Source organism: Erpetoichthys calabaricus, chromosome 7 (genome assembly GCF_900747795.2).
Source record: "Erpetoichthys calabaricus chromosome 7, fErpCal1.3, whole genome shotgun sequence".
Taxonomy (NCBI): Eukaryota; Metazoa; Chordata; class Cladistia; order Polypteriformes; family Polypteridae; genus Erpetoichthys; species Erpetoichthys calabaricus.
This window is the reverse complement of record NC_041400.2, coordinates 118,081,771-118,097,581: the sequence shown is the minus strand read 5'-3', so window position 1 is coordinate 118,097,581 and position 15,811 is coordinate 118,081,771. Positions and strand designations below refer to the sequence as shown.

At 39.7% G+C, this 15,811-nt stretch overlaps 1 protein-coding gene across 1 annotated transcript in view; it reads right to left on the bottom strand.

Annotated features, from left to right (window-relative positions):
- The window catches only part of mcc (MCC regulator of WNT signaling pathway), a 596,286-nt gene extending 582,822 nt beyond the window's left edge, over window positions 1-13,464 (bottom strand). Inside the window, exon 1 of the mRNA XM_028805279.2 lies at window positions 13,171-13,464. Coding sequence (XP_028661112.1) covers window positions 13,171-13,298 — 128 coding nt within the window. The 5' untranslated portion in view covers window positions 13,299-13,464. The remainder of the gene's footprint in view (window positions 1-13,170) is intronic.
- Window positions 13,465-15,811: the final 2,347 nt, after the last annotated feature.

Below are 15,811 nucleotides of genomic sequence, written 5' to 3'. Positions count from 1 at the left end.
TTTAGGAGATTCAGTATCCATTTACTCACATGCAGATGAGTAGTAAGCTGTATCCTGTCATTATTTCATCCACTTAATTTAATTTAGATTAAAATAACCATGGATGAATGGATGGATAATATGCTTTGGAAAACCAGAGTACACAAAGAAATCAAAAAGCAAACAAAATAAAAAAAACACAGAGATACAGAAGGATGTGCAAACATTAAACAGACAATACTTAGACAAGGACCCAAATGCACAGTAACACCAATCACTGTGCCATAATTCTATCCCTGTATTTACCAAAAAAACCTAATAACATTTCTCCTTATACGTAACACATTGGATGAGGGTTACCTCTTCTTAAACAAAGTAAAAAGAAATTCATTCGTGAGTGATAATGCAAGGGATGGTAACAAGATACTTCATTTTTAACCTAGGAAACATTTCCACTACTGCGCACAGCATAGACGTCTTTAACTGGGCATATACTGTGAAGTTTTGGCACAACTGTAAGCCTGATTTTCAGTTACTGACTGATTTTCTAAGTCAGCCCAAATTTTAGCTTCATTGGCTGTCGTTTCACATACAGTATGAGTGGGGTGGTGATGCTCGATTGCATCTAACAATTGATCTGCTGCTCGATCGGATGAGTCTCCTTCATATCAGAAATTTCATTCAGCTGTCTTATAGTGTGAGCAGTCTCAGAAGCTGATTTTCTGATGTCACCAACAAATTTCCTGAAATTCACTGTACATCGTCCGTAGTGAGTGCGCATTTTACGCATATAGTCTTAGCATTCATGTCGTGGCATATCAGTCTGACCAAACATACTCATGCAGTTTTAGAATATATACAACTGGCAACTTTATTGTGCAATGTGACTACTCATTTGAGCACAATTTCTAAAAATCACCCAAAATTCAATTTAGTTGAATAGATATAAACAACACAACCATCGCCATGGAAAGGAACTCTTCTATGCCTGCTATGTTGGAATATGTTTTTCTACCATGAAAGGTGACAAATTAGAAAATGAGAAAATGAGCAGAATGCAATCATGGAAGCGCTGCGTAATAAGGACAAACAAACCAGAGCGCAACTGAGGCAGCCTATTCAGATGTCTTTGTTTTCACCATTCTACACTAAAATACAACAGCAGCATTTTTAAAGGTATCCAGCTCTGGAAAGCATTTTCAGAAGTATTTGGAGACAAATGTCTGTGTTTTAAATGAAACAGCAGTAGTATGGACTGGGTCTCAGATGGCCTGAATAATAATTTTGCTGAATCTCTTAAATATTGTCTTTAGCAGTTTATAGTCATATCATTACAGTATTACCCAGGGATGATTTTCCAGGTTTGACATACACGAAAATGAAGGCATTTTCTCACTATGCAATATATAGAAAAGTTAGTTTGCCTGTTTATTTGACTGTTACAGTGCTTAATTGCTATATTTCCAACCTACAATCAATTCAAAGGAATGCTGCAAGCACTGTAAGAACAACTAAGAAGTAAGAATGTACAGCTCTGGCTGCTAAGTCCACATTCTCTACCAGTAAAGACTGGGAACAATTTCTATTATCAATCCACTTTCTACTATATAAAGATGCAATTGGTCTTGGCTCTCTTTAGTAGAATTTAAGCTTATATTACAACTCCAACTGTATATAAAACTATGGTAGAAGGTAAAGCATTTAGCTAAAGAGCCCCCAAACCTCAGAATTATCTGAATACTAGTGAAAAGGATTCACCCCCCTACTCATTTAAATCCAGGCTGAAGGTTCACTACTTTAGTCTTGAGCAAGGGGTCACAAATGTTTTTAAGCCAAAGCCCCCCAAAATTTATACCACCTGGTTATGGCCTCACATTAATATAAACCCAATGCTGTCAAACGGGACATGATCTTGGATCTTGCTTTCTGCTAACAGAAGTCACAAAATACGATTTTGGGTAATAGCACACATATTATTCAAAGCAAATGCTTAACTATAGCTGAATGTTGACAAATATGCGATTTAATATCATTTAGGCCAAGAGTTCTCAACATTTATTTTAGAGTACCACTTCAAGTAATTGAAATGCTTTGAAATCCTAAATTCTTAAGTACCACAATCTTACTAAGCACAACTGAAGCTGATATTTTTTAATTAACCCCTCTCTAATATTTCTTTTGGGAATTACAACAAACGGATCATTGAAAAAAAATCAATCCTTACAACCTAACATATAAAAAATTACAAGATCTTTCAAGAACTACATGTTAAAATAATTAAATAATAATAAAATAATAAAAGATTTCTGCTAAGGACAAAATGCAGTTGAGCATAATAGCATAGCTAAATAGTGAGCAATGCAGTGAGGCTTACACTAAACTGAGGGGAACCTCCTACTCCACTCATAATCTTCTCTTTTTCGTAACATGCAGTGTGTTGTTGTTGAAAGACGAGATCCGCTCAGTGCCGGCCACATCATGCAGATTTACATGTAACAAAAGCAAACAACATTTGAGAAACAAACATATAAGGAGTAGGTTGTAAAATAAAACTTGTGAACAAATAACACTGATTAATTTTCAATGCACCTTTCATCACAGCCTATAATTATGTAATGATCTTCTGACCAACACAAACCTTTCACTAGATTGTTTAATTGTAAGCTTTCCCTGTTTGCATCACAAGAGAATGTAGAATTAATTAGGATGGATTGCAAACGACGAATTTCCATAAAGTGAATAAATTCATAAGTTTCAGCAAAAGGAATAAAATGTGGATGACAAAATAAAAAATATTTCTCTGTGTTTATCATTGTTGGTTTTAATTAAACTAGAAACATATCAGGAAACTTTTCTAAAGCCAGTCCCTGTTTCTGCTCCATACAAACTTCATCCATAGGTTCCATGCTTGGCTTAATTCTTTGCAGCATCTACACATTGACACTTTACCGCACTGTCACAATGCCACGTTTTGAACCTTCCTCAATGCACTATGGCTGATCATCTCAAATGCCTCAGTGTTTAGCTTAGTTGCTTTACTTGAAGAATGTCACAAGGTCAATAAAATTCTTATCTGCACTTGACCTTCTTAAAGCAGGGGAACACACAATAGATATAAAAACTTTTATATATTTTTTTGCAACAGTAAAACATAAGAAATTGAATACAGTCAGGGGTGTACAGTTATTTCACAAAGATTCCGACTCCAGCTCCTCAATTCCTGGTACCACCAACTCAGACTCCAACTCTTCCATTTGTAATTAGACTAATATATTTACTAAGTTGATTGAAAGGACACAACATACAAGATACAAGGCACTTTTATCAGATTACTTTTTTTTAGCTCTCTAACCTGTTAAGGTTTAGGTTTAAGTGCTGTAGCAATATTGTTGTGACTTACAAACACTGAGTAATATTAAACATAAGACTAAACTTACAAGATTAAAAAAGAAGCTATATTTTTATCAAAAGGCTGGAAGACAAAATATTTTAATTGAATCAGTACATGTGAAATTGGAAATTGTAACACGTAATATTGCAATTTACATTTAGTTAGAGTCAGAGTTGAAACTCTTTTACCAACTCCACCTCTGATGCCAGTATACCCAGTAATTGCTTCTGACTCCAACTCCACAACTGACTCCACAGCCCTGCATGCGATTATGAATAAAATGTTCATTATTGAGACTTCGCAGAGCACAGACTCACATGTTACAAGGGAAATCTCAGTTCTCTGAGCTAATAGGACCAGCAATATCTACTACTGCAGACTGATGTGCGATTTTCAATGATTTGAAAAAAATTACACACAATTTTCTAAGCCTGAAGTCAAAGACACATGACTGGTAGAGCAATAGAGGCAGATGGGGAGATAAATAGAAAAACATTGATTTTATCAAAGTTACTGGAATATACTCAGTAAACACCCCATCCTAACCCCATACTTAAGTAAAGGAAAAGTAATAATTGAGGATTTAACTCTCAACAATCCAAAGAAATTGACATTTTTATTGATTTTAGATTGTAGTGTGTATCTCTCTTGGAAGATAAAAGAAATTCTCAAATGATCACTCCATGGAGAAATACCAATGGGCAAAAACATGTCAATCAATTACACCTAGTAAGAAAAACATACATTTGTAAACTTAGCTCTAAGGCATGCCTTGCAAGTTATTTCTGTACTACCTGACTGAATGTGTTGACCCACGGATAAAAGGCCAATCCCCCTGTTGCATGCTTAATGTTGATGACATTGTGTTGTGTAGCATCAGAATAGAGGAAGTGGAGAGGAACTTGGAAGACTGGAGAAGGGCTTTGGAAGATAGAGGGTTGAAGATAAATCAGAAGAAAACAGATTATTTCTGGTATAATAAAGATCAGGATTCAGACAGGGAGAGCTATTACAAAGAGTGCATAAGTTTAAATATGTAAGATCACTGGTAGCCCAAGATGGAGAATAAGATGCAGAGGTAACTCACAGATTGCAGTGTGGATGGAATAATTGGAAGAAGATATCAGGAATATTGTGTGAGCAAAAAATTTAAGCAAAGGTTTAAAGTAGGGTTTTTTAAGACAGTGATATGATCAGCGATGATTTGTGGAGCTGAGACATGGGCAGTAAAGGGCACACAGGAGAAGACATTAAATGTGACAGAAATGAGAATGTTGAGATGGATGTGTGCAGTTTCAAAAAAAGGACAGAATAGATATGATGCAATCAGAAGAACAACAAAAGTGGGAGAGATATCTAAGAAAGTACAGGAAAGTAGATTGAAGTGGTATGGACATGTGATCAGGAGAAATGAGAAAGTGAGGAAAACCAAAGAAGAGGTGGGTGGATAAAGTAAAAGAAGATCTGAAGGAAAAGGGTTTGACTGGGGATGAGGTGCAGGACCCAGCTGTATAGATAAGGTTGATCAGGTATATCAGCGTCATATAGTAGAGGTAAATTGTGAAGAGGAAGTAAGTAAGTAACTAAGTAAGACAATAAGCTCTTTCTTCACTGTGAAAATCAAAATAAACCCAAATACTTCATGTCTTTCCAGGTAAAGAATTTTCAACAGAATGTCAGCAGCTACACCAATATTAATTAATATTAATTAATCTATAGCTCTTGAATGCTGCCAATATCTTAAACTGAACAAACCAATTACAAAATGATTAGATTTTATGATGGGGATATAACTGTAGCTATATCTATTACTTTCTTAGGCTAATTATGTTGTTTTTTTGGCCTGTGACCCATCCCACTAGCATTGGTAATTTCCTTGTCCAACAAGATGCTGCAAATCAAAATAGCTGAAACTCACAGATGACTGGTCACAGCTATACTCTTTCAAAGCAGGCATTAATCAAGTAGTTCTAAGCTCACACCATAACATTATAAAAACTACCAATAAAAAAGCCTTGTATTTTATTATATATGATATTGTGGGCAGTTCTGGCACTGCAAGGCTGCAGAAGCTGCATGTTTTTGGTTCAACCAATTTACTTTCTTATATCAATCTTCTTAACTCCAATCCATGAAATGTCCTAATTGTTCAAACCAACCTTACTAAATTGGATGCTATAGTAATTTTCCATACTTCTACTACCTTTTGATTGGTCCACTGTGATTGTTATTTTAATGATGTATTCACATGAAGTATTAATAGGTAGGAAGAAGCACAAAATTTAACTTCCAAGAACATCTGACAATGGCCTTGTCTGGGCTCCTCTATCCAGTTAATAGAACTCTCTTAATTATGTATGTGTATTTTTGAGGCTGTAGCTACCTTTATGTTAAAATCCAAAGAGAAGACTCAAATGGTGTCCAGAATTTTAATTTCTGTCATTTTCAAATGGCACACTAACCTATTAACTTGGACTGCTAACTTTAAAAGCTCTATACAGAAAGTTGATTATGTGTTACCACTTTCTCTGTCTCATTTCCATGAATGTTTTCTTTTACTTTTCAGCTTCTAATCATATTTGATTTGAAAAGCTCCTTCCAATACTTTTCATTAATATTTCTCACAAGCACTTACAGGTATTCACCAACACTGGACTTTTCCAGATTGGTTTTTACTGTGTTGTTCTCACTGGAAAAGCAGGATGATGGTTCAAATTCCAGGTTAAACATTAGGAAATTTTACATATTATTTCCATTGGTAAGTGGGCCTTTCGTCAGAAAATCTAGTTTCCAAACATACCTAAAGCTATGGGTTTTCTTAGTGTTTAAGCATTATTTATACCACTGCTCATTTTTGAAATCAACATTTTAAACTTTACTATTTGACTGAATATTACCATGGCAGGATTCTCTGATTCATTTATTGTTCAAAATTTGTCATCAAAAACAAAGTTGGTAAGACAGGTTTTACACGTATAAGGGGTGTGTTACCACGGTAAGTCAGTTAAACATCTACCAGCACAGGCTTCGGTATAAATATTATAAACTGAATGATGTTTCCAATGTAAAATATGCCCTCTATGCTACTGAATTGTATAAAGAGGATTTAACATTTTTTACCTAAATAATATATATACATATTTCACTGTAGAGTGGCACAGTAGTATTGCTGCTGTCTCATAAAAAGGAGCCTAGAGAGTTCCAGGTACTACCCATACAGAGTCTGCATGTTCTTCCTGTGTCTGAGTGGGTTTCCAACATGTATTCTGTTTTTACTTCATAGTCCAAAGACATGTAGGTTAATTGAATTGCTCTTGCAGAACTGAACCTTGAATGTGTGTGTGTGTGTGTTTTATCCCAGCAATAGATTGGCACCCAGTCAAGGTGTTTTTTCTGCTTTGCACTCAATGACTGCTGGGATAGGCTCCAACTCCCCTGTAACACTGACCTGGGTAAGTGGATTAAGAAGATGGATGGATGGATGGATGGATGCATGCATGGATGGATGGATATTGGACAGTCCTCATTAAGATAAAAATGACAGCAGAAGTAAAACAATGTGATACTTTTCTGGGTATTTATATAAAATCTGCTGAGGATTTTTAGCAAATTTTCATCTGTATTCTTCAACAAAAAAACTAAAAATGTATCTGAAACAATGTAGCCTTAAACAAATCACTTCTTATTAATTTAATTATAAATTTTACTTTTTATAAGCCAGAAGAAATAGACAGCACATCACAGAGAATACTTCTTAAGCTGAAATCACATTTTATAATGCTTCCAATGATTTTCAGTTATTCTTACATAAACTTAAGAGGATCAAAGTAAGTCTTGACTGCGGTGGGTTGGCACCCTGCCCGGGATTGGTTCCTGCCTTGTGCCCTGTGTTGGCTGGGATTGGCTCCAGCAGACTCCCGTGACCCTGTGTTCGGATTCAGTGGGTTGGAAAATGGATGGATGGAAAGTAAGTCTTGAACTGTTGCAGCATGGGCTAGCAACCTCCAGTCGTGCAGGGTAACTGAAACTTGATCAAAGCCTTCTGAGACTCATTACAACAAAATCAAACTAGTTTGATTTTATTATAGTGAGTTGCCAGTAGTAAGTGGGAGCCCTTGTGTCTATCAGAGTTAACAGCCAATGAGCTCTCAACTGGAAGAACAACGCACATAATATCCAGAAGAACAGTGACAGCTGCTAAGGTAGAAGGAAATAAAGTGTTTTGGATCATGCAAACAGAAGACAGGCTCATCTAACTTTAGAGCCAGCACACACGTTTGTACAAAGTTTCATGTTTAGTTACATGCAATGTTCCCCTTCCTGTTCCGGCGTGCTCTAAGTTCATGGACTGCCAAATTAGGCAAACCTGTGGTAATTTCATAGTGCACTATGAAATTTGGAAGTGAGAATAGTTACAATGGAATCTTACCCATAAGTTTCCTAGTTGTATAGTTTGAAATCCTCAAAGGCAATGAGATTCTGCAACTGCAGTTGGTAAATTTGACATGCTTACCAACCAGAAATCGTGGTGAATCCTGTAGTGTGATGCTGGCCAGTTATCTATTTAATAATCAGCCGATACACATTAACATTAACATTGCCAAAACAATAATCAATTTCCAGTGCTCTGCATAAAATAAGAACAACACATAGTTGCAGTGGTTTTTGCTGTTGCCTTACAGTTCCAAAACCCTTGCTAAGCCCAAGTTTATACATTTTCCCCAATTTGGTGCGGATGCTGTTCCCGTACCCCAAAGATGTCTGTGTCAATTTGCCAACTCCCACATGATATGGTGTGAGTAGTTGTTGCTTTAAGTGTGTGTATGCATCCTAGAATGGTCTGTCGATCTGTTCAGGGTCGGTTGCCACCTTGGCCTTAGTGTTGCCATAAATGGCACCAGCTCCATCAACCCTGAATAAACAGGTTAGAAAATGGATGGACCAATACATTGATGACTAATATCACCACCATACAATTTTTATTATATATTCAGAATGCACTGTAAGGGTTAGTCACGTAATTCTGAATTTACTGAATTTATTTAATCAAAAATTATATTTTCTTAAGTATAAACAGTCAACAAGGGTGGCACGGTGGTGCAGTGGGTAGCACTGCTGCCTCACATTTAGGAGACCTGCACAGCAGAGAAATGTGTTGCAGTGAGCTTAGCATTGGTTTTACTTTATTTAACTAATGTGGATCTTGAGGAGAAGGTTTAAATGCAAATCCTATTGTACATGTGCATTTGTGCATGTGACACTGATGCCAATAAATACAATAACATGATGCTTATGCCTGGGTTTGCTTCCCAGGTCCTCCCTGTGTGGAGTTTGCATGTTCTACCCATGTCTGCGTGTGTTTCCTCCTGGTGCTCCGGTTTCCTCCCACAGTCCAAAGACATGCAGGTTAGGCGATCCTAAATTGTCCCTAGTGTGTGGGTGTGTGTGCCCTGTGATGGGTTGGCACCCAGCCCAGGGTTTGTTCCTGCCTTGTGCCCTATGTTGGATAGGACTGGCTCCAGCAGACCCCCATGGCCCTATGTTAGGATATAGTGGGTTGGACAATGACTGACTTACCACTCAACAAACTTTAAAAAATTCAAATAAATGAAAAGAGTATCATTAACACAATTAAAGCTTCATGTCATTTTACACCATAAACTACAACATTAATAGGATTTTTTAGGAGTATTTGAAGAATTATCCATCCATCCATCCATTATCCAACCCGCTATATCCTAACTACAGGGTCACGGGTGTCTGCTGGAGCAAATCCCAGCCAACACAGGGCGCAAGTCAGGAAACAAACTCTGGGCAAGGTGCCAGCCCACCACAGGGCACACACACACACACACACCCACCGACCAAGCACACCATCCATCCATCCATTATCCAACCCGCTATATCCTAACTACAGAGTCACAGGGGTCTGCTGGAGCCAATCCCAGCCAACACAGGGCGCAAGGCAGGAAACAAACCCCAGACAGGGTGCCAGCCCACCACAGGGCACACAAATACACCCACACCTACACACCAAGCACACACTAGGAACAATTTAGAATTGCCAGCGCACCTAACCCGCATGTCTTTGGACTGTGGGAGGAAACCGGAGCACCCGGAAGGAAACCCACGCAGACACAGGGAGAACATGCAAACTCCACACAGGGAGGACCCGGGAAGCAAACCCAGGTCTCCTAACTGCGAGGCAGCAGCACTACCCACTACGCCACTGTGCAGCCCTATTTGAAGAATTATTTAAATTAAATCATAGTTTTGTGGTGAATACAGCTTTTGATGTTTATGTATAGAGAAAGAAAAAATTCAAATGGTGCTAGATTAGATGGCAATGTAAATTCACCAAGTTGGGCCAAATAAGTGACTGTGCCCAACAATGGACTGACATCCTGTCCAGGAATTCTCCCCTGATGCATCAAGGGAAGATTCTCAACCACTGTTACCCGGAACTGGACTAAGTAGATGGAAGGGATTGACTGCCTAATCTTCACACTTTATACAATACATTCAGAAAGAATTCAGACCCCTTCATATTTTGTCACATTTTGTTTTGTTGAAGCCTTGTGCGAAACTCATTTAAGTCAATTTTGCAACCATCAAGCAGCACACAATACCTTGTAATGACAAAGTGAAAATAGGATTTTACAATTTTTTGCAAATTTATTAAAAACAAACAACTGAAATATAACCTTGATGTAAGTATTCAGACCCTTTTTTCAGTTCTTAGTTGAAGCACATTTGAGAGTGATTACAACCTGGAGTCTTCTTGTGTATGTGACAAGCTTCTCACACCTGGATTTGGAGATTTTCGGCCATTCTTCCCGGCAGTTCCTTTCAGGTTGGATAGAGACTATCTGTGGACAACTGTTTTCAGGTCTCTCCAGAATTGTTCGATTGGATTCAAGTCCGAGCTCTGCCTGGGCGACTAAAAGACATTCCCAGAGTTGTCACTAAACCACTCCTGTGTTTTCTTTGTTTTGTGGGGTCATTATCCTGTTGGAAGGTGAACATTGATCCTAATCTGAGATCCAGAGCATTCTAAAGGTGGTTTTCCTTAAGGATATCTCTTTACGTTTCTCTGATCCTCTTTCACTTAATGCTGTTTAGTGTCCCATTCCCTGCCTCTGAAAAACAATCATACGCATGATGCTGCCACCACCATGCTTCGTTGCAATAGTATTGCACCGTTGATGAGCAGTGCCAGGTTTCCTCCAGAGTTGATGCTAATCTTGGTTTCATCAGATCAAAGAATCTTGATTCTCACAGTCTGGAAGCCCTTAGCTGCCTTTTTGCAAACTCCAAATGGACTTCCATGTGTCTTTTGCTGAGAAGAAGCTTCTGTCTGGTCTCTCTTTCTCTCATAAAGATCAAATTGGTGGAATGCTGCAATAACGGCTGTCCTTCTGGAAGTTTATTCCATCTCCTCACAGATTCTTTGGAGCTCAACCAGAGTTACTGTTGGCTTCTTGGTCGCCTCTCCTAACATGAACGATTGCTTAGTTTGGCAGGGTGACCAGCTTTAGGAAGAGTTGTGGTTGTTCAAATGTCTTCCATAAAAATGATGGAGGCCACGGTGCTCTTGGGAACCTACTGTCTCTATCCTCAGCAGGAAATTCTTTCAACCTAATAATTCTTTCCTAATCATGCCCAGTCAATTGAATTGCCCACAGGTGGCTTCAAAACAAGGAGCAGAAACATCTAGTGATGATCAATAGAGTGCGTCAGAGTTTAAGTGACATAGCAAAGTCTGAATACTTGTGCCAAAATGGTTTCTTTTTTTTTCAATAAATTTGCAAGAATTTCTAAAATTCATTTTTCTGAGATATTGATTTTTGCTTGATGTGGTCTTGTTTAATTGATTTTAGCGCACGGCTGCAACACAGCAAAAAATGAGAAGGCGCCTGAATACTTTCTGAATCTGCTGAGGTTTAAAGACACTTCAATGGAATACTTCATGTGATCTTAAACTGCAAAACCCCAAGTCCAACTTGTTTGCAGCTTCGTAGTCTCTTGCTGCTAAACGATTTCCAAGACTAAATTTCAACGAGGCATTTAATCTCCTCCTAACTCCGCGTCTGCCAGTGTTGTGTTATGCTTGTCTGTTTGCCAGTGCTCTCCCTCCAGTGCACAGCAATGGTTTACTTCCAATTAATATACTGCAATAGTTGCTTTCTGTAAGCAGCTTCCAAAAAATGTTTGGTTGAAACTGCTGCAAGATTACATGTTTAAGATGGATGACAATCCCCATTTTGGTAGTTACTCAAGTAGGAATGAAGATTTTGCACCTGTCAAAACATATTAAACAATCTGAAAAACTGTAAAATGAAATTAGACATGAAAGTGTCCTTAGTGTTTATCTCAAAGTCTGTGTTGAACCGACAATGGTCTGCAAGTTTTTACTGTGGCTTAATGGCACTTGACTTTAAATCACACACTTGCATTTCAATCCCAACTCCTAACTTAGTGTGGCAACTTGTTTAACTCCCAGTGCTTTGTGCTCGGTTTCTTACTAGACAGAAATTGACTTCTTTAAGTTTTTTGTTCTTTCCACTGGAAATTGTCATCAGCAATAATCAGTTCATTTTAAAATGGATCAAGATATTTAAAACATTCTTAATTACCTAGCAGACTTTTATTTTTCAGGAACAGGAATCAATATACTGTAGTATGACCTCTCCCTTTTACCTTAAGTCTTGTTTTCAGGTTGCACTGTAAATGTAAAAATACATGAACATACTACTAAAAATAATAGTTTATATACCAATAATCTGATGTAAATTATTTATACATTTTTAATGTTTTTTCTATTTAAAATGCTCGAGGCGCACCACAAGAACCAACCACGGAAAGGATGCCAATCCACAACTACCATAATTACATGCTCAGACCTGAAGTGCCAGAGAAAACTAATGACTTCGTCATAAATCTGCATCTTTAAAGCCTGTCTGAAAGTAGCGTTTTAACAGTTGAAACATCCATCCACACCTTTTCATGGCAATTTTAACTCCAGACATTTCTTTAAGTGAAGGACACTTTCTCTCCCGCCCATTTCTAAGGTGACACAGCTTCAGGGCTACAAATAATACCAACAATTAAGCTTTTATTGCCGGCATTCATTACATCCAATCAATGCGTAAATGCAAATCCAATAATAAGAGATGAGTCACGTACCCAGCGTTCGCCGACACTATAAACTTTAGTTAGCCTCGCGGGGCAGACTGTGCCGGGGATGTGGTTCTGCCCACATTAAGCACATGGGGCGTAGGGATGTAAGAGAGAATCGGGACGCCCTTCAGCTATCTGGGGGCATCCCACAGCTATCATGCGGAGAAGATCAAAGCAAGCACGCCTCCTGAGCAGACAAGCTGTGGTATAGCCGAGATCAGAGCTGCTTGCCAGCAGCCGGGCTCTCTGCGGAGAATATAAAGTTGTCAAACGCGTGCAAAGTCGCCGCTCGTGCGCGTTTAGCAAAACCTCACAACATCCTCAAGCAAGCTGCAAGCTCATGGATAGCATAACTGCAAAGCAAAGTTGGCACGTCCGCTGCCAGCAGAAGTAAAAAATGGCAAATCGCTCAACTTTTTCAAAGCGCTCACAAGTTGATACAAAGTTGACATAAGGAAAAAGGAGCGATCGCAGTTTCTTGCCAACCAGTAGTGCCTCAACTTCGCTAAATTATTGTTTTATTGAGTAAAAAAGTTGCATTCTGCTGTCTTGCAGAGGCATTTTTAGTTTCTTCCCTGTGCAGTTCAACCTCTCGCTCCTTCCAGCGACGCCCCGATTACCTGCTAATATATCCGTCTCCGTCCCCGTCGCAAGTCTGGAAGAGCCGCTTCATCCTTTCTTCTTCGCCGGTGCTGGATGTGTCGCTGCTCCCGCTGCTCACACTCACCTCCAGCGCGGCCGCCGCCATGATCCACCCCCTCCCCTCCTGCCCTCCCTCCACCGGTGCCAAGCCGCTGTGCTCCGGCCTCACGATCTCGCCTCTTCCAGCTAAGGATATTCCGAAGAGCGCACCGATCGATCGCCAGTTCCTCTTGGTATACCTCGGGAGCCTCGGCAGTTCACAATGCACAGCGCATTCCAAACAAGGGACGCGGGAGCGCGCGAGCGTGCACACGCGAAATCCTCTACAGGACGCGCGGCAGCGGCGCGCATATTTTGGAAGCGCTTTGTGTTACTTTGATCCAGTAAAATTCGAGTAAAAACGACCTCATAGGAATTTCATTTCTTTAATCACTACCATGTCATCTTGATAAGTGTGGAGCAAGTTAACATGGACGAGGCGCATCTTTAATGAATGAGGCAATCAAAACACCTAAGGACTTTCTTGCATTATTATTCAAACATATAATAATAATAATAATAAACATTTTCAAACCCAACAGCACTGGGTACAAAACTGAAAACAGCCCTGGACAGGGCATCAGTCCTTCCTTCAGGGGCAGACTTACATACAGACATGGCCAATTTGAAACCACCAAATAACCCAACCAGCATATGTCTCGGGATTTGGAATGGAAAACTGAAATACCAGAGAAGAAAATGGGGAAGGCATGCAAACGCAACACAGACAGCACCCTGTGGGATATGCAAAGCAATCCGCAGCACCACCCATAATAAAGATGTTATCATAATAATTATCAAAGTATCAACAAAGTGAAGCCCGATAAACATAGCAGAAAACACATAAAATCCATTAATGAAGCCTGGCAAATACAATGGATTCAGAAATTATTCAGACCCCTCTTAATCTTGCACCCTTGAGCAAAAATCATTGAAATTCCTTTTTCCCCCACACCAAGCAAAACTCAAATGACAAAAACGGAATTTTTGAAATTTTTGCAAATTTCGAACAAATCTTCAAAAATCTGAAATATCACATTGGCACAAGTATTCAGATCCTTTGCTATGACATGTGACATCTGGTTCAGGAGCATACCATTCTTTTGATCATCATTGTGATGTTTCTACACCACGCTTGGAGTCCACCTGTAGTCAATTCGACTGATTGGACATGATTAGGAAAGGCTCATACCTGTCTATATAAGATTGCACAGTTGACAATGTGGAACAGAAAAAAAAAAACAAACAAACCATGAGGTCAAAGGAATTTCCTGCAGAGTTTACAGACAGGATTATGTCGAGGAAGATCTGCGGAAGGCTACATTTCTGGAGTATTGAAGGTTGCTAAGAAAACTCAAAGAAGTTAGACGCACCTGACACTCTGGGCAAGAGATACAGAAGCGGAGAACCTCCTCGTTAAGTCCCGGCCAGTAAAATCGGAGCTTGATACGCTGTAATGTTTTCTCGGCGCCCAGGTGGCCTCCTAGGAGGTGTGCATGCACTAACTCACAAACCTGCCGGTGGAAGGTTCATGGAATCAGCAGCAACTTCTGTACCTCCCCCTCATGTTCACTGACCTGATATAATAAATCATTCTCAATAATAAAGTGGGGGCCCTGTGGCATGGGTTGATGGGTGTCTTGACCGTTGACTAGTATGACTGCATTCTTTGCAAATTTAAGGGAATCATCATTCCATTTTTCCCTTTTAAAAGAGACCGGTGTTTGTCTAAACTGAAAACTTAGTTCTGAGAGAGGGTCCGGTCTGACCTCAAGGGGTGGGGAGTCATCCCGCTCCACCGAGACGCAGACTGATGATACAACTGTCTGCAACAGTCCGGGAATTTCCCCATCCTCCTCTTGGCCTCCCATATCTTTCCCCGGCGGCTGAGTACACGGTGTGGAGACAACCTGCGATGGATTATTCCTGTCTGTTACTAGGCCTAAACTAGGTTTGGGTGTGGTCAGTACTTCACCGCTTTTACTATCAGACCAGTCCCACCCGAGAATCACAGTGAAAGGTGGATTTGGGAGGACTGCTAAAATGAGTTTTTTAACTGATCCTCTCTGGCTGATGAAACATCGGGCGGATTTATAGAATCGGACATCTCTGTGTACACAGGTTATACTGGTCTTTACTTTCAACCACTGTCAGGACAATACATACCGGCGATCAACAATGGAAATGTTGCTGCCGGAATCGAAAAGGGCTTCCACCTTAATTCCATTAACAACAACCACTTCTGTATGAGCCATTGACAGGGGGTTTGAAAGTGCACACAATCTACCCCCCCTCCACTTGCATTCCGCCTCGCTCCCAGGTAAGGGCTGCGCTTGCGGAATCGGGGACTCCGGTGCAAACTCTGGTTAATGTCGAGGGGGCAGATTTGGAGGGACATAATCTCCATAGCATCCGCTAAAGGACCATTCTGCTCTCCCAAATTGTGAGGCCATCCTAGATGTTTCCACAAGCTTGATGAGCTCATTCATAGAAGTAAATTCACCCCAGACCAGCTGGGTGAAATGGGTGGGAAGTTTGCTCATTAATAGGAAGCAGACTACCTTCTTTACTATCTGGAAG